This window comes from Salvelinus alpinus, chromosome 5, assembly GCF_045679555.1.
Source record: "Salvelinus alpinus chromosome 5, SLU_Salpinus.1, whole genome shotgun sequence".
Classification (NCBI taxonomy): domain Eukaryota; kingdom Metazoa; phylum Chordata; class Actinopteri; order Salmoniformes; family Salmonidae; genus Salvelinus; species Salvelinus alpinus.
The window spans coordinates 20,371,400-20,391,370 of NC_092090.1; the positions used below are offsets into that span (position 1 = coordinate 20,371,400).

At 42.4% G+C, this 19,971-nt stretch overlaps 2 protein-coding genes across 2 annotated transcripts in view; one reads left to right on the forward strand and one right to left on the reverse strand.

The window, feature by feature from the left end:
- The window catches only part of efl1 (elongation factor like GTPase 1), an 89,989-nt gene extending 81,584 nt beyond the window's left edge, over window positions 1–8,405 (reverse strand). The window contains exons 1-11 of the mRNA XM_071400863.1: window positions 8,313–8,405; window positions 7,822–7,932; window positions 7,608–7,675; window positions 7,351–7,435; window positions 7,072–7,205; window positions 5,834–5,971; window positions 5,354–5,592; window positions 2,651–2,774; window positions 1,002–1,081; window positions 722–858; window positions 428–550 (exon numbers count right to left, since the gene is read on the reverse strand). Coding sequence (XP_071256964.1) covers window positions 428–550; window positions 722–858; window positions 1,002–1,081; window positions 2,651–2,774; window positions 5,354–5,592; window positions 5,834–5,971; window positions 7,072–7,205; window positions 7,351–7,435; window positions 7,608–7,675; window positions 7,822–7,912 — 1,219 coding nt within the window. The 5' untranslated portion in view covers window positions 7,913–7,932; window positions 8,313–8,405. The remainder of the gene's footprint in view (window positions 1–427; window positions 551–721; window positions 859–1,001; window positions 1,082–2,650; window positions 2,775–5,353; window positions 5,593–5,833; window positions 5,972–7,071; window positions 7,206–7,350; window positions 7,436–7,607; window positions 7,676–7,821; window positions 7,933–8,312) is intronic.
- A 33-nt stretch (window positions 8,406–8,438) lies between these two features.
- Window positions 8,439–18,359, forward strand: saxo2 (stabilizer of axonemal microtubules 2). Its single transcript, XM_071400864.1, has 8 exons — window positions 8,439–8,588; window positions 10,025–10,204; window positions 10,630–10,832; window positions 11,066–11,427; window positions 11,954–12,178; window positions 16,332–16,451; window positions 17,063–17,184; window positions 17,614–18,359. The coding sequence occupies exons 1-8, from the start codon at window positions 8,551–8,553 to the stop codon at window positions 17,759–17,761; spliced, it is 1,398 nt and encodes a 465-aa protein (XP_071256965.1). The 5' UTR covers window positions 8,439–8,550; the 3' UTR covers window positions 17,762–18,359.
- The last annotated feature ends 1,612 nt before the right edge of the window (window positions 18,360–19,971 follow it).

Below are 19,971 nucleotides of genomic sequence, written 5' to 3' on the forward strand. Positions count from 1 at the left end.
TATCATTGATTATCCATTAAACAAGGTAGTCAAATCTGGAGGTACTGTGATCTGTACTACCTGAATGTATCCATTTTAAATATTTTGTTAAAAACATTTCCTCTGTTTCGTGCATTAAAAGCAACACTGATCTCGTTAACATGAGGTGAGAGCTGGAAAGAGACAAGCCCTGCCAACTCTCCTCTCCATAGCCAGGCGGTCTGGGAAAGAAGAAAGCCTTGAACTGGGGCTGGGTGGAGGGAGGAAAGGACTAGCAGGTCTGCTAAACTAACACCTTCACAGGATACAGAAATGCCTTCGTAAAAGCAGAACATGCCAGGTGGGCTTTGGAAGAGCTCACACACATCATCTTCCCCCACACACTGAACCACCCACATACAGCAGACCAAGACAACTTTTCTGCAACTGCAGAGTGTGTGTGTCTCACCGGTCTTCAGCTCCTGGGTCTGCAGGGGTAGTGAGTGGAACCTGCGTGCTCCCACACTCATCAGTCTCTCTATTCTCTCAGAGGTCATGTCCAACGGACTGGGCAGCTTATCACACACCATGACTGGGGCACAGGGTTAAGGAAGCGCAAACACACACACACCTCACAGACACCTCACACAGACACCTCACACAGACACCTCACACAGACACCTCACACAGACACCTCACACAGACACCTCACACAGACACCTCACACAGACACCTCACACAGACACCTCCAGAGGTAGGATACACAATACAGCCTGTGAGATGGGGAGCCACTGGCTGCAGATGGCAGAGAGGAGGACTTTGGGGTCGGAGTGACGCAAGTCTCTGGTCATCACCTTAACACCTAGTGACATCATCATCTTCTCTATCTTCTCCTTGTCTCTGAGAGGAGAGCGAGCACACGTACATCATCATTCACATCTCAAAAGCACTCCATCTTCATACACACTTCAACGTTTAACAAAGGTGCTGCAAGGAACCATAACAGCATAGAGACAGAGATCACATCTTCAGAGATCCCTTACCGTCTGGTAACAACAGCATCATATAAACTCCATATGTTGTCCAGGACGAGCTGAACAAACAGAGGCTTCTTTCCTTTGGCCTGGAGAGGGAAGAGAGAAATACAGGAAGAGGAAGAAAGAGTGAGGAAATGGATCTTTCAGAAACAGTCAAACCATTGTAGATCTTATCTAGATGGAGAATCATTGATTGGATTAATGCACTATTTTCTTCACTATGGATGCATCCCACATGGCACCCTACCCTGTATATAGTGCACTACAGACGTGGTGTACTGGCGTTAATAGCTGGCTGTTCCAACAAATAGGCTGCAGTGTGGGATTATGAAAGCTCTGAAGAGGCACACAGTGCTGTGTTTCTCACCAAGCGCACTGAGTGGACGCACGCACACACACCAAAGTGCATAGGCGCACACAGTCATGTACGCACACACACACCAGCGCATAGGTCAACCCGTCCAGTCTCTCAGCTCCAGTACTGTAAAACGACTCACTTTCTAAAAGTGCTCCAATCCAAATATGACCCTGTGTCACCGAATGTAGAACAAGAGCTGAAATATATAATACGGAGTCAAACCTCCATAGCACTCAAAGCAAGCATTCTATTCCCTATGGGCCCTGGTCAAAAGTAGTGCACTATAAAGGGAATATGGTGCCTTCATCTCTCAGAGGGCTGGCTACTGGCTACACTAAAAGCTCTATTATCCACTTTCTATGGACTGAAAATCAATAGGAAAGACTGAAGGTTGGACTGTGTGTGTGTGTGTGTGTGTCTTGATGAGTCTACTCTGTTCTATAGTGGAGGAAAGATTATATTGATCCGTCTAATGACTGATTAGATATTTGAACAGTCTGAGAATGTGACGGTCTGTGTGTAATGCATGTTCATTATGGTATGAACATGGTTTCTTTGGGAAATTGTGCTGCCCTCTCCATACAGTCTACTAGCTAGCGCTGAAGGCTAACGGCTAATGCAGCCAGAAGGGTCAGAAGCTAGTGTGGTTCTGAGTGGGAGTCTGCAACAGAGTGGCTTTAGTAGTATAACGTGGAGGCCATTAGCACCATACAGCTGCAACACTCAGTCAGTGGGCCTGTCCAAATACCCATACTTGTGTTTTTAATAGTACTCTGATTGGGTATGCAAAAACAGAAGGTTTTATAGCATGTGAAATTTTGAAAACTTAGTATGATTTAAATGCCAGGATGTCATACTCATTTCATGGAGAAGAATTCGCTGCACAGTATTGAGGAACAGAATGCTCCTTTCAGACCCACGTGTGTTTGACAACAGCTGATAATCAGAGAAGATGACAAAAATGAACAAATGACAGGGAACAAACCAATTGTGCATCAGATGAAGCCTTTTCAGTATGATGAGCCTAGTATGTTGATATTTGTTGCTTACTGCATACGTTTTTACTAAACATTACGTTCTTAATAGTATGTGGTATGATTAGCACAGAGTAGGAAGTTTTAGTAAGTAGAAGTCAGATTTTGGACACAGCTACTGTCCCAAATTCCCTATATAGTGCACTACTGTTGCGCACTGTGGGCCTTGGTCAAAAGTAGTGCACTATAAAGGGAATAGGGTGGTATTCGGGACGTAACACTTAGCATTCATTACTGTGGTAGAACGTTAGCATTGGTCTTACGTGAGCTCCCTTCATGATCTTCTTGGCTTTAGCGTTGAGGTAGAAGTCTCCCCAGAGGGTCTTCAGGAGCACCTCAGCCCTGATGCCCATCCTCTGGCTGTGGATCTGGGCAAACTGCTGGATACTACAAGAAAACACACAAAGCTGCTAACGCTGGAAAATACCAACGACAGAAAAGCTAAACACCACAGTGATTGATATTTCCTCTCCATTATGCTTCAGCCTCTTTGTTCTGGGTTGTGGTTTGACAGAGGCCTTCACTGACAATAGCCTGCACTGAACATTGGAAATCTACGCATGTTTGTAATTCTCAGTGGTTTCAGTGATGTGTTGAGTTGTCAAAACAGAGCTTTTTAGGCAAGAAAAGAGCAATGCGTCACTTGAATGGGTGTCGGTCAACACGGCTTGTACAACACTTGAATGGGTGTCGGTCAACACGGCTTGTACAACACTTGAATGGGTGTCGGTCAACACGGCTTGTACAACACTTGAATGGGTGTTGGTCAACACGGCTTGTACAACACTTGAATGGGTGTCGGTCAACACGGCTTGTACAACACTTGAATGGGTGTCGGTCAACACGGCTTGTACAACACTTGAATGGGTGTTGGTCAACACGGCTTGTACAACACTTGAATGGGTGTCGGTCAACACGGCTTGTACAACACTTGAATGGGTGTCGGTCAACACGGCTTGTACAACACTTGAATGGGTGTCGGTCAACACGGCTTGTACAACACTTGAATGGGTGTCGGTCAACACGGCTTGTACAACACTCGGCTTCCACTGAATAACAGTGACATCACTGGTTATTTTCATCGATCCTAGAGCCACAGCTGCCCTCAAAACAAGGTATCTGGGTCCTTGTGTACACACCTGTATAAAACAGACACACTAATGACATACAATGACTATAATGCATACAGTCTAGTCTGTCTGTAGTAGTTACTATGTGACTGCTCTGTAGCATGGGGGAGAACATTAAACACCTTGCTAGCAGAGCACTGACCTGATTTGAGGGACATAAGAATGTGCAGGCTGGCTAGGATGAAATATCATTACATTGGGTTTGAGATGTTTTGACTGTTATGTGAACAAGAGCTAAAGTTTTCTTCCTACTCAGCTGGTTATTTAGAATTCTACATAAATTGCAGTCATGCAGAATTATACCCTCTGTTGCTTCTCTGAAAGCTTAGGCAAAAGTCCCACCTAGTGGACATTTCAACAATAACCAAATACCTGACCAACTCCCAAGACACGTATTGATGGCCCCACATACAGCGCATTCAGAAAGATTCAGACAGATTTTTTTTTTCTTTCACATTTTGTTACGTTGCAGCCTTATTCTAAAATGTATTAAAAAAATTACAATTCTCATTAATCTACACACAATACCCCATAATGTCAAAGTGAAAACAGGTTTTTAGAAATGTGTGGAAATGTATAAAAAAATGTGCAACTGAGGTACCTTATTTACATAAGTATTCAGACCCTTAACTATGAGACTCGAAATTAAGCTCAGATGCATCCTGTTTCCATTGATCCTCCTTGAGATGTTTCTACAACTTGATTGGACTCCACCTGTGGTAAATTCAATTGATTGGACATGATTTGGAACGGCACACACCTGTCTATATAAGGTCCCACAGTTGACAGTGCTTGTCAGAGCAAAAATCAAACCATGTGGTCGAAGGAATTGTCCGTAGAGCTCCGAGACAGGATTGTGTCGAGGCACAGATCTGTGGAAGGTCCCCAAGCGTGCTGGGGCCCCAAGAACACAGTGGTCTCCATCATTCTTAAATGGAAGAAGTTTGGAACCACCAAGACTCTTCCTAGAGCTGGCCGCACGGCCAAACTGAGTAATTGGGGGAGAAGGGCCTTGGTCAGGGAGGTGACCAAGAACCCAATGGTCACTCTGACATAGCTAGAGTTCATGGGGATGGGAGAACCTTCCAGATGAACAACCATCTCTGCAGCACTCCATCAATCAACCCTTTATGGTGGAGTGGCCAGACGGAAGCCACTCCACAGTAAGAGGCACATGACAGCCCGCTTGGAGTTCCCCAAAAGGCACCTAAATGACTCTCAGACCATAAACAAGATTCTCTGATGTAACCAGGATTGAACTCTTTGGCTTGAATGCCAAGCATCACATCTGGAGGAAACCTGGCACCATCCCTATGGTGAAGCATGGTGGTGGCAGCATCATGCTGTGGGGATGTCAGGATTAAGGTAAAGATGAACAGAGAAAAGTACAGAGAGATCATTGATGAACACCTGCTCCAGAGCGCTCAGGACCTCAGACTGGGACGAAGGTTCAACTTCCAACAGGACAACGACCCTATGCACACAGCCAAGACAAAACAGGAGTGGCTTCGGGACAAGTCTCTGAATGTCCTTGAGTGGCCCAGCTGCCAAAGGTGCTTCAACAAAGTACTGAGTAAAGGGTCTGAACACTTATGTAAATTTGATGTTTTTTTATTTTTTGCTAAATAAATGCCCTTCTGAACAGACCCAAGGCTACAGACGCCCAAGACCTTAAGAGGACCAGGGTCATATTCACTAGGAACCAAACAGGAGCAAACATGCCCAAAAGGGGAGCGACTACCTCCTGCACATGTCCAATAAGAAACGCTGTTTTTTGTGTTCAGTTGCAAAACTTTTTGCTACGGTGTGCACTAATGCATATAACCCAGGACCCACCTGAAGCCCCATCCGTCTATGGCACTGGCAAAGACCACATTCCCCTGGTCTGGAGAGAAGTAGAGCTGGGAGTCATCCGAATCCTCTAGCCCGGCGCTCCAGTCGTACACCTGCTCTGACCCGGGACACTCAGCAGGCTCGCTGTCCCCCTCCTCCTTATCTTCCTCCGCCCGCTCCTCTTTCACCGCACGGTCCTCCAGCACTTTGGAGGTAAACAGAGAGCCTGTCACTGCATTCACCTGTGAGGAGGGAAAAGGGACTTTGTTAGAATATAGCCCACTTCTGTATTAAGAATCATATACGTTCCAGAACATGTCTCTGTTATAACCGATTCCTTAACCGAAAACAGTACATTCAGTTCAGTTCGATTCAACTTACCCTCAGGGGCAATTAATGGTGTACTACTTATATGGCAGGTATACTGTTTCTGTCTTGTGTTTTTTGACTAATCACACTTTTCTTTAGAGGTCAGGGACTCACCTGTTCTAGAATCTTCTGCAGGTGTGTGTAGGCTTCCTGAGAGGTGAGCTTCAGCTCCATGATGAGCCGGTCAATCTTGTTGATAACCAGCACAGGCCTGATGTTCTCCAGCCACGCCTGACGCAGCACTGCTTGGGTCTACGGACGGATGGGTGGACACACACAGAAACTGATACTGAGTAAATGGCCAAGTCTCACGTCAACAAAGACAAAACAAAAATGCCATGAAGTTGAGAAAGTAGAGTGACAAATATATTTCATATTAGATTCCAAAACAATGACAGGGATTTTCTGCAATTGAAATCCTTGCACAGGCCACCTAAGCCTTTTTCAGGTCGCCTAAGTCCAAACAGCATATAAAAAATGTTTTATATATATATATATTTTTTATTAATTTTCGGGGATTAAAAAACACTGTGTAAACTTAAACATCTAAAGACAGATATAAAGTATGTAGAGATCTTTTTTTAAATAATATAATCTTTGAGAACTAACAATCATCCAAATAAAAGCTAGACAGTAAGGGAGAAAATTCCCAAAACAATAAATTAGGCAGTCTTGAAAAACACAGCAAAACGCATAGACTTGCAGGAAATTAGCTTTAAAACTGCCACATTTTCTCTCAGCTCCATGGTAGAATATGTAGAATCTCAGGAAATGAATTTTAAAACTGCCACATTTCTCTCAGCTCTAAGGCTAAATGAGTAGAATTGCTGGAAATTAGCTTAAACTGCAGAAAATACATTTCAGCTCTATTGAGAAATGTGTAGAATTTAAGGAAATTGGCTTAAAAATGCAAAAAGTAAAAACCCTGAATGATAAAGTGTGGGTGAGCTTGGTGCCCCACTTCCATGAAACTATTTAATGAAACATTATTTAATGCAGAACAAGTGGAGAACAGGTAGTTATTTATTTAACTCGGCAAGTCAGTTAAGAACAAATTCTTATTTACAATGATGGCCTACCCCGGACGACACTGGGCCAATTGTGTACTGCCCTATGGGACTCCTAATCACAGCTGGTTGTGATACAGCCTGGAATCGAACCAGGGTCTGTAGTGATGCCTCTAGCACTGAGATGCAGTGCCTTAGACCACTGCGCCACTCGGGAGCCCCAAGGCTATAACCTAAGTACGTATGTGTCCAAAATCCCACTATTCACTAAATAGTGCACTACTTTTGACCAGGGCCCTAGAAATGAAATAGGGTGCCATTTGGCATTGACTGTAATTGCCTTACCTGTGGACAAACTCCCTCCACAGCATCTACGATGACAATGGCCCCATCACATAGTCTGACGGCGGTGGACACCTCAGACGAAAAGTCCACATGGCCCGGAGAGTCAATCAAGTTTATCAGGTAGTCCTTCTCCCCTGAGACAGACACACACACACAAGACAGACAGACACACAGGCAGGCACATACACACGCATGGGTCAATTAGATGGAGACAAGTGGTCTGCCTCACAACAGGTCTCAACGTATCCAAGTCAACATGTTCCTACTGTGGTGTCTTACCAGCAGCATAGTGCAGTGAGATAGCGCTGGACTTCATCGTGATCCCTCGGATCTGCTCATCCTCCCGGCTGTCCAGGTACCTCAGCTAATACATAAACAACATCAGAACACAGATGTATACATGACCATATCACAGATCAATGTGTAGATCAGGGACAGACAACTAGATTAGTAAAAGGGCCAAATAACAAAGTCTGGCTACTGTAGTATGACAAGGATAATACCACTACAGATGATTGAGATCAAGTCATACTAACCTTTCCGGCTAAGCGACTTGATATAATGCCATTGCTGGCCACCAAGCTATCTGCCAGAGTTGTTTTGCCTGCAAAATAGATAGTGGTGGATATGAATGGAGTGTCACTACAAATGGTCATGCATGCAAACAACTGTCATCATGGCACTGTACAGTATTATCCCGTGCAACATTCTCAATAACCAAGTCAATAAACTGTAGTCAATGGAACCTACCATGGTCCACGTGTGCCAGAATGCACAGGTTCCTGACGTTGGCAGGATTCTTCTGTAGTGCTTTGATCTTATCCAAACTGGTGTGTCCCATGTTTGACTGCGTTGGACTAGCTAATACATCAGGCGGGGAAACAAACTTTAGGAGATATCATCTAGTAATGTCACTATTACCTACCTACCTAGCTACTGCTATAAATACTGATCAGTGCCAGTGCACTCAACACAGCAAAGTTAGTTAGTAAGACAACAACACACCTCCATTCTGAATGACAGCAATACAAAAGGTGCGTGATATGTAACTGCACTTACAGTATTTTACAATATGCTGCACTCAGCTAAAAGAAACGTGGACAACAATGTTAGCGTTCAATACAAAGTAGTATATTACTATATATATGATTCATAACCTAAAATAAATGATCATATCATATAAGAAATCTCAATATTATGCGACAACAGTCACATAAAACACAAACGTGGACACAACTCACACACGTTGTTTACCCGGAACAATACGTAAAATGTTGACGCCGCTGTTTAAATGACGTAGAACGTTACGTCGCTACTAGGAAGCTCAGCGGTTGCTGGGGTAACGTGCTGATCCATAGAAACAAAACTGCACACTAGCGCGAGCTGTCCACTGAGGTATAAAAGAACGGCGCTATCGGGCGGTGTTTGTGGGTTTGCAGGGGAAAGAGCCACGAAACACGCTATCCCCCCTTCAAAGACATGAAACGGCTATGCATATGTGAGATCTGCAGCTGTGGGTAAGGAAGATGTATTGATTTAGTCTAGTAAAAAGGTATGATGACATTCATGAGATTACCAGTGTTTCCACAAGTTTGTGTGTGAATAAATTATTTTCGTGCGTTAATTTAGGGTTGACTAACCAGTGAATTGACACGCCTATGCCAAGTAGTGCATGGAGTTGGCATTAAAAGGGCAAATATTGTATTTATATTATTGACTGACATTCATTATGAATCACTGTTGTAAAAACTCTATCCAATCCATTTGGCATTCCTTTAGCTACAAAACTAGAAATGCTGAAATTCTTAGAACGACCCATATGGCATTGTAAATCGTCAGAAATTGACTGTCACAATAAAATGACTATTCAGTGGCAAAATAAATTGACACTTTTGCCATTTTGCCAAGTTGTCCAATGGCTAGTCATGGGAAAAAAATTATTGCCCAGAAAAATATTGTTGCACTAATGACTAAAAGTATCCTAGATAGGTGCGAACATAGCTACGATTTGCTTTTTTTGCATAGTCTAGCTACATTTGTCATTTCACCAATACACGGAGACTTGTCTGGCTTTATTTAGATCTGTAGGCCTATCATAACTCACAATGCTGTGTAGCTAGCTATGTCTCTGTCCTGAGTAAAGACAACGCCCCTGGTTACATAGAAACTAGTGCATTTCTTATCGCCCTGAAACGATATCAGCCTATGCAAAATCCACAGCAATCATTGTGAAAATGTAGCCCATGATTTCTGACATTGGTATCCTATTGATTACAGTTGTCAGTTTATTCAAGTTGAGTTTTTTTTCTTCCACTCTTTATTTTACCCCCCAACTAAGTATACTATGTTAACACAATACTCCAATGTAGGGTATTATCTTGTTTGGTTTATTATCATGTGATTGTTGCACAATGTTTTCATAAGCCTTTCAAATAGGTCAGTGAATCCAATCATTTTTTTTTCTGATTCTGAGTCTGACCATGTGAATTAATTATGCTACTATGCCTGTTAAGTCACCATAGATGCAATAGAAATGCATGGCTGATACATCATATTGAGTTAAATGTCTGTTAATCTAAGATTAAATACACGTCTGGCATTCTTTTGAAGAATTCACACCAAGCTCAGTCAGTACACATTCATTGCATTGCATAACCAGGTAGATAATTGCTCACACCCAGCCTGCTGGTTTCCATTCAGCACTTAATTAAAGAAAGAGTTAAGATGACTAGTCTGTTATTTCATTCAGAGGATGCTCTTTCTAAGTGTAGGGTGGCATGCCACGTACCTAGCCTAACTCACTGCCAGTCACCATAATTGCATTGTAAATTAATACTACACTCTATTGGTATTGTGTTCATTAGTCCACTGTTAATGCATGTCAGCACAGCTGTCAAGTTTAAGATAGAGCACTTTCAGTAAAATAAAGTTTTGAACTTTGCCCTCTGTCTAGACGCCATCGCTGCCCCCACCGACCCACAGCTCTGTATGGAAAGCCCAATATGACATGTGTCCTGACAGAGTACACAGAGAAGTACCCCGCCTATGGAAGATACAACCCGCCCCAGAGCCTGAAACCAAAGCCTGTTAACCACGGTGACCGGGGGAGAATGGATGGAACTACTACATTCAAGTAAACGCCTTAGTCATGGATCAGACCCTAATGAAACACCAATCCCTTTCAAGTACACTACTTTTGGCCAAGAATGCCACATAGGGCAGGGGACAAAAGTAGTGTACAACCAAATGTAAGGGAATAGGGTGCTATTTGAGACTGTGTCAATCTTCTGCTATTCAACCACTCTCATTTAATGCAAAGCCCTTTGAGGCACACACACACACACACACACACACACACACCCCTCATGCAAGCCATGCGGTTTTGAGGGGATTTTGGAAAATGTACCTTTTTAAGTGGTCTCTAAAAGTCAAGCCGATTCCATATTCAACAGTCAACCTCTTATGTAGATATCACCAACTATATTAATTAGGAGTTATCCACAGAGGTCTCAATCCCAAATGAATGAAAAAGACTGGTTACTCTCTCGCTCTCCCTAGGACTGACTTTATTCCCTACGTGGTGACTCGACGACCGGGGAAACAGCAGGCGGAGTACAAACCCAAACCTGGAGTCATAGATCTGGGGACCACCTACAAACAGGACTACAGCCTTTATGAGGTCCAACCCTTCGCCCCTTCCAGACCCAGCGAGAGGGTACGCGCAACAGGGCACAAAATGGATACAGTGCCTACATACAAAGGTGAGCTATTCTGCGTTGTTTTATGACATATTACACATTTCTACAAAGGGTACCACACAGTGATCCTTATCTTAGTATTATATAAGAAATATTGGCATTTAAAGTTAATACGTTGCAATTTCTATGGGATATTTTATACAGCAAAATTACATCATAACAATAACAAATGCGCTCTATAAATAAACTATGGTTATTACCAAAACTAACACATACAACTCTTTTAATGTTTCAAGAGGATTTCCGACAGTGGGAGATGTGCAAGCGGGAGCTGAAGAAACCCGATCTGACCTACCACCCGCCAGACGCCAAGTTCGACGGCCACACCACCTTCCAGGACGACTTCCTCCCCCGAGGCCTTGCCCCCAGAGAGAGCTTCAAACCCTCCAGTATCCCCAAAATGTCCGATACCCCCTTCGATGGGGTGACCAGTAACCAGCAGTGCTATGTGTCCCACCCTCTGGAGGCACGCTGGGTGAAGGCTCCAGAGCCCTATAAACCCAGTAGCCAGCCCCTACAAGACCTCACCACCAACCGAAGAGACTACCAGGGCCTGCCAGGACAGCTGCCCCAGAGCTATAAGCCTAACCCTGGAAAGGTAACGCTGTGTTTAATAATGACATCTCACTAGTCACAGACTATGTAATCGAGCATCTGATCAAATTACACATGATTTTAGTTCTGGGTTAACCCAGATTAATATCTCACTAACTCAGTCCTCTTCACTTACCTTTTCTGGCCAGTGATAACGTCAACTGGTATTTGATCATTAGTAGACAGTGGCTGATGATCTCTGGGTGGTAGCCTAGCGGTTAAGAGGTTAGGCCAGTAACCGAGCTGACTAGGTGAAATCTGTTGATGTGTCCTTGAGCAAGGCACTTACAAGAGCAATTAGGGTTAAGTTGCTCTGGATAAGAGCGTCTGCTAAATGACTAAAATGTAAAAAATCTCTGTATTGAAGTGCAGATTCAAGATAGACGTGTAGTTTTGTTTGAATGTCCCATGTGTTTTTATTTACGATGTGATTATCTGGTGAGTTGATGTATGCTACTGAGGTGAAACCAAAGTCAAATGTCCATCTGAGGGTGAACAATAAACCTCTATTCCACTCTACTCTGTTCTAGGTGACGTCTGACGTTCCCTTTCAGAGCAGCACAGAGTTTAAAGAGCGTTTCCAGCAGTGGCCCGTGTCCCTGCCTCAGCTGCACAAGAGCCTGCAGTACGTCAGCCCCACAGAGCACATGGACATGAGCACCACGTCTGGTGCAGACTACGTCCAACACAACATCCAGCCCTTCATCTCTGCCAAGCCCTTCAATCGGCCCACCAAGTCATCAGCTCCCTTCCAGGTGGGGATGAGACGATACAGGCATTCGGAAAGTATTCAGATCTCTTGACTTTTTCCAGTCATTACAGCCTTATTCTTAAGTGGATAAAATATTTTTTTGCCCTCATTCTCCACACAATACCGCATAACGACGAATCAAAACAGGTTTTTAGAAATTTTGGCAAATGTCATGTTCGATGGGGAGAGTCGCTGCAAAGCTATTTTCAGGTCTCTCCATGGGTTCAATCAGGTTCAAATCCAGGCTCTGGCTGGGCCACTCAAGGACATTCAAAGACTTGTCCCGAAGCCACTCCTGCGTTGTCTTGGCTATGTTCTTAGGGTCGTTGTCCTGTTGCAAGGTGAACCTTCATCCCAGTCTGAGGTCCTGAGCGCTCTGGAGCAGGTTTTCTTCAAGGATCTCTGTACTTTGCTCCGTTCATCTTGCCCTCGATCCTGACTAGTCTTCCAGGGCCTGCCACTGAAAAACATCCCTACAGCATGATGTTGCCACCACCATGCTTCACCATAGGGATGGTGCCAGGTTTCCACCAGATGTGACGCTTGGCATTCAGGCCAAAGCATTCAATCTTGGTTTCATCAGACCAGAGAATCTTGTTTCTCGTGGTCAGAGTCCTTTCGGTGCCTTTTGGCAAACTCCAAGTGGGCTGCCTTTTACTGAAGAGTGGCGTCCGTCTGTCAAATCTACCATAAAGGCCTGATTGGTGAAATGTCATTCTGTCAGAGTGATCTGAGGATGCACCTGAGCTCAATTTCAAGTCTCCTAGCAAATGGTCTGAATATTTACAGTGCATTCGGAAAGTATTCAGACCCTTTGACTTTTTCCACATTTTGTTATATTACAGCCTTATTCTATTTAATCCGTTTTAAAAACAAATCCTCATGAATCTACACATGATACCTCATAATGACAAAGCGAAAACAGGTATTTAGACATTTTTGCTAATTTATTTTTAAAAAATCCATAAGTATTCAGACCTTTTGCTATGATATTCAAAATTGAGCTCAGGTGCATCCTGTTTCCATTGATCATCCTTGAGATGTTCCTACAACTTGATTGGAGTCCACCTGTGGTAAATTCAATTGATTGGACATGATTTGTAAAGGCACACAGCTGTCTATATAAGGTCCCACAGTTGACAGTGCATGTCACAGCAAAAACCAAGACATGAGGTCGAAGGAATTGTCGGTAGAACTGCAAGACAGGATTGTGTCGAGGCACAGATCTGGGGAAGGGTACCAAAAAATGTCTGCAGCATTGAAGGTCCCCAAGAACACAGTGGTCTCCATCATTCTTAACTTCTTATGGCTGGGGGCAGTATTGAGTAGCTTGGATGAATAAGGTGCCCAGAGTAAACTCCCTGCTACTCAGTCCCAGAAGCTAAGATATGCATGTTATTAGTATATTTGGATAGAAAACACTCTGAAGTTTCTAAAACTGTTTGAATGATGTCTGTGAGTATAACAGAACTCATATGGCAGGCAAAAATCGGAGAAAAAATCCAACCAGGAAGTGGGAAATCTGAGGTTTGTCGTTTTTCAACTCATTCCCTATTGAAGATACAGTGGGATATTGGTCATGTTGCACTTCCTACGGCTTCCACTAGATGTCAACAGTCTTTAGAACCTTGTTTGATGCTTCTACTGTGAAGTGGGGGCGAATGAGAGGGGAATGAGTCAGGGCTCTGGCAGAGTGCCATGAGCTCGTGACGCTCGTTCACGTGAGAGTGAGCGCTGTTCCATTGCATTTCTACAGACAAAGGAATTCTCCGGTTGGAACATTGTTGAAGATCTATCCTAAAGATAGATTCTAAAAAAACGTTTGACAGGTCTCTACGGACTGTAACGGAACTTTTTGACTTTGTCTGCTCCTAGTGAACGCGCGTCATGAATGTTGATTTGTTTACCAAACTCGCTAACAAAAGGAGATATTTGGACATAAATGATGGACATTATCGAACAAAACAAACATTTATTGTGGAACTGCGATTCCTGGGAGTGCATTCTGATGAAGATCATCAAAGGTAAGTGAATATTTATAATGCTATTTCTGACTTCTGTTGACGACACAGCATGGCAGATATCTTTATGGTTGTTTTGGGCTCTGAGTGCCGTACTCAGATTATTGCATGGTTTGCTTTTTCGGTAAAGTTTTTTTGAAATCTGACACAGCGGTTGCATTAAGGAGAAGTTTATCTAAAGTTCCATGTATAATACTTGGATTTTCATCAACATTTATGATGAGTATTTCTGTAAATTGATGTGGCTCTCTGCAAAATCGCCGGATGTTTTTGGAACTACTGAACATAACGCGCCAATGTATACTGAGATTTTTTTATAGAAATATGAACTTTATCGAACAAAACATACAGTACATGTATTGTGTAACATGAAGTCCTATGAGTAATGATCTTCATCAGATGACAAAGGTTAGTGATTAATTTATCTCTTTCTGATTTTTGTGACTCCTCTCTTTGGCTGGAAAAATGGCTGTTTTTCTGTGAATAGGCACTCACCTAACATAATCGTTTGTGGTGCTTTCGCTGTAAAGCCTATTTGAAATCGTACACTGTGGTGGGATTAACAAGAAGTGTATCTTTAAAATGTTGTTAAATACTTGTATGTTTGAGGAATTTTAATTATGAGATTTCTGTTTTGAATTTGGCGCCCTGCACTTTCACTGGCTGTTGTCATATCGATCCAGTTAACGGGATCTCAGCCATAAGAAGTTTTAAATGGAAGAAGTTTGGAACCACTAAGACTCTTCCTAGAGCTGGCCGCCCAGCCAAACTGAGCAATCAGGTCAGAAGGGGCTTTGTCAGGGAGGTGTTATGTTTTTGATTTTATTTTGCTACTACCTGTATAGATGGTCATTCTGACAGAGCTCCAGAGTTCCTCTGTGGAGATTGGAGAGCCTTCCAGAAGGACAACCATCTCTGCAGAACTCTACCAATCAGGCCTTTATGGTAGAGTGGACAGATTCTCTGCTGATGAAACCAAGATTTAACTCTTTGGCCTGAATGCCAAGCATCAAGTCTGGAGGAAACCTGGCACCATCCCAAGCATGGTGGTTGCAGCATCATGCTGTGGGGATGTTTTTCAGCGGCAGGGACTGGGAGACTAGACAGGATCGAGGGAAAGATGAACGGAGCAAAGTACAGAGAGATGCTTGATGAAAACCTGTTCCAGAGCACTCAGGACCTCCGACTGGGGCGACGGTTCAGCTTCCGACAGGACAATGACCCTAAGCACACAGCCAAGACAATGAAGGAGTGGCTTCGGGACAAATGTCTGAATGTCTTTGCAGCGACACTCCCCATCCAAACTGACAGAGCTTGAGAGGATCTGCAGAGAATAATGGGAGAAACTCCCCAGTTTATTTTATTCATTTATTTAACCTTTATTTAACTAGGCAAGTCAGTTAAGAACAAATTCTTATTTACAGTGACGGCCTACCGGGGAACAGTGGGTTAACTGCCTTGTTCAGGGGCAGAACGGAAGATTTTTACCTTGTCAGCTCAGGGATTCGATCCAGCAACCTTACTGGCCTAACACTCTAACCACTAGGCTACCTGCCACCCCAAATACATGTGTGCCGAGGTTGTAGCATCATACACAAGAAGACAGTAAATTCAACAAAGTACTGAGTAAAGTGTGTGAATACTTATGTAAATGTGATATTTAAGTATTTTTTTTAACTTCTCTTTCCTTTGCCATTATGGGGTATTGTGTGTAGATTGATGAGGAAAAACATGTATTTAATCCATTTTAGAATAAGGCTGTAACGTGTATATAGTTTTTTTTTAAGTGACGGGGTCTGAATACTTTCCGAATGCACTGCACCTGTTAATATATTGCTGGGCTGATATATCGTTTAACGGTTATGTTGTTGTACTTATATGTATTGCCATACTGATATCGTGTCTTACTGATGTCGATGTTCTGATGTTATATTATAGTTATGATGTTCACTAAAGTGTATGCTGTTAAATTCTTGGGAGATTATTTCAACAGCACATGAATATGATTGAATATACATGTTTTATTACGTTCAAAACGGTGTGTTCTCATTTTGTCCTGTAACCGGGTCAGTTGGGATTTTTTGGGGTACGTTTATTGTAGCATCAAAATGAACGTTCCCACCCCACTACCTCCAGGTCTGCACCACCATGAGGGATGACTACCAGCCTTGGGTGGTCAAGAGACAAGCCATGATCAAGAAGCCTGAGGAGATGCAGAGAGCCACCGGACGGATGGACCACCTCACCACTTTCAAGGCAATTCAAGACTCTTCTGTTTCCATTGGCATGCCAGGGCAATTCTCAAATGACACCCTGCCTATAGAAAAATAATTTTGGGAGGAGCACAGGATCAGTTACATTGTGGCACCTATGGAGCTGTTTTAGGGGCTAAGTGCCCTGCGGAAGGACACAACAATAGGAGATACTATAGTACCTACCATCTGAAATCACCGGCCAGTTCTCAGTACCGCCTCCATGGAGTGCACTAGTTTTGGCCAGATATGGGTGGGTTTAGGGTGGGTTTAGGGTGGGTGGGTTTAGGGTGTTCTTTGAGACACTGCTCAATTATCTACACATATACACTGTTAGAAAAAAAGTGTTTCAAGAGGGTTCTTCAGCAGTCCCCGTAGGAGTACCCTTTTTTTGATTCCCGGTAGAACCCTTTTGGGTTCCATTTAGAATCCTCTGTGGAAAGGGTTCTTCAAAGGGTTATCCTATGGGCGTAGCCGAATAACCCTTTTAGGTTCTAAATAGCACCTTTTTTTCTAAGAGTGTAGCAGAGCCCCTGTCTCTCTTTGGCTCTAGGCCACATTCTTATAAGCCATTATTTGAAATTCTATTCTATTTGATTGTATTCTATTATCCAGGCCCATTTTACACCCCACGAACTGCAGCCCAATGTGAGCTTCAAGCCAGCTCACGCCCCCATGAGGGCTGATGCCCCATTGGAGGGCGGCACCATGTACAGCACAGAGTTCACCCCCAAGAGGTAACACACACACACAGTTACCCAGCAGAGATGCACACACACACTGAGCATTTCGCTGCACTGTTTATACCTGCTGTAAACTGTGTACGTGATGAATAACATTTGATTTTGATTTGACACACACACAAAGTTAACCCACAAGCATTTAGTCTGGAGTCCCCTGGATTCAGCCGTTCCATCCCAGGAGGGACATCAAACAAAAGTGAAGCTGTTTTACTACCTGAATGAAATGAATGACTGATGTAAAACTGAATCACTTTTATAACCTCAAGCTTAATAAGTGCTAGTGTTGTGATTTGTGGATGATTATGATGTGCTGAACTTGCAGCAAGATTATTTTCCACGAGCGAACAATAAAGGTATTGTATAGATCATTTTCTGGTATTTTATCGTATATCATTCAGGTAATGATATGATTTTGTGTTGTAGGATCAGCGTTTGTCCAGCTAGCTACGACTCCCTGCCGGGCTTCGTGTTTGAGGACAGCGACGACAGGGGACACAGGTTCTACAGGAAGTTGCCATCTAAGGACATGAACAAGATGGCCGCCGGCATGGCGGTGGCTGTGGTGTCATAACGTATGACCATGATATTTGGTGACCAATGCTTTTAATCTTAAAAAGAGCGTGTGAAGGCAAAACTACTTTTGTTTGGTCTGTTCTGTTTTTCATTTTATTTTCCTACTACCTGTATAGTAAGTATCAATGATGTGATAATCAAATGGAAGCAACAATTATGAACAAGTCACAAACAGGCCATTATAAAATCAACTTCCTGTATTCTGGTTGATGGTTTCCATTGAATAGTTGGCTAATCTTTGTTTTACAAATATGCGAATCATTAGTAATTTAAACAAGCACTTCATTTCTTAATCAATTACTTATCCTTGTGTATCCATGTGCCAAATTATGCATAAAGTCACCAGTCATACATTTATTGAAATTCACAAACATATTGCAGAACTTTCAGGGAAAATTTTCATAGTCCAAAATAATTGTTCAAAGTGCAAAAGACATACCGAAAACTTCATTATAATCTTCCAGTGTCATTTAATTTGAAGGGGGGCATTTTTTTTTTTCTTCAACTAGAGTTTAGAAAAAAGCTATAGAAAAATAGTGGCCTCTTTATAATAAACATTGTTGGAAAAAAGTTTCATATGAAATCACACTGACAGATTGAATCTTATGGTCATTTTTGCTCAATGCTTTTAAACTAGGAACATGTCTCCCTCTGTGTTTATAATGAGTATTACCAAACAAAATATCAGGTGATCAAACTGTCTTTATTATCTTAGTATGTTGTCTTTCTAGAGCACTTAAGTTTTGTTCCAAAAACATTTTCATGATGTTCCTTCAATCCAGTTAGGATTCTACAAACAGTATCCATGTCAACACCCAATGTTATGGTAACGTTATCGATATGTTGTTGTAAATATCAGTAGCATTGATTATTGTCAGTATGCGTTTGAGTGAGTGGCACTTGATAATGTATCTGCAAAACACATGACATGTCTCTACAAATCATTGGTGATTGCACGTAAATGCATGAGAATAAAACCAGAAGGGAAAGGTATTAAACATACCTGTGATCCAACAACAGCAAGTGCTTATTAATATACTGTACGGTTTATATCCAGTCTTTTTAAACAGGCGTTAAGACAACTAAATAAGGTAAGAAAATAAAGTCCCACAAAAAATCTACATACTCTCAATATTGCACTTAAAAACACAGTATTTACAAGACATTTTACAATGCAGCACATTGGTTGGATAACCAAAACAACACTAAAAAGGAACAGATCCCATTATTCAAACAGAGAAATATGACAGTCATGTTTTCTCTCGGGGCCCATCCTAAATGGCACCTTATTCCCTACATAGTGCACTACTTTTGACCAGTACTGCAAGTATGTAGGGCAGTGGTGGTGGGCGGGGCCCGGATCATCATTATAGAAATTTGTACAATGCAAATGGACCACAAGCAAACAGAAAAATAGATTGAATTGGAAAATAACAATAAGTTCATACCTTGATTACATTGAGACACAATCACATATGTCTCTCTTGTTATTAGTGGGAATAGATTTTGGCTCGCCGTCCACCTGTTTCCGACCCCTGATGTAGGGAATATGATTGGGTGCCATTGGGAACACAACCCATACCTCTCTCGGTCACTGCAGGGCCTATTTATTCCAAACAGTGATCATTTCTGTGGACAATTATTATCTCACATAATACATACTACTGTATGCACTGTACTCTGATCAATATGTTTAAAATGTATGTACACATTGAATGTTAACTGTTATGGCAAATATGCAATATCCAATAAATAATTTTGAAACCGCTTTTCCTCCTCCTGTCTGACTAGTAGGTTCTAATGCAAATGATTTGGTTCAGATTGTTGTTTTCTGATGTCAATGACGTTCCACTACAATCTGACAGCCCTTTGCCTTCACACATGTCAATGGTCTTATAGGATTCTGCACCACACATCCAGACCAGTTCCTACTGTATACTGTATGTACATGTACAGTCAGTGGTGTAAAGTACTTAAGTAAAAATACTTTGAAGTACTACTTAAGTAGTTTTTTTCTGTGTATCTGTACTTTACATGTACTTCACAACATTCCTAAAGAAAATAATGTACTTTTTACTCCATACCATTTCCTTGACACCTAAAAGTACTTGTTACAATTTGAATGCTTAGCGGGACAGGAAAATGTTACAATACACGCACTTATCAAGACAACATCCCTGGTCATCCCTACTGTCTCTGATTTGGCAG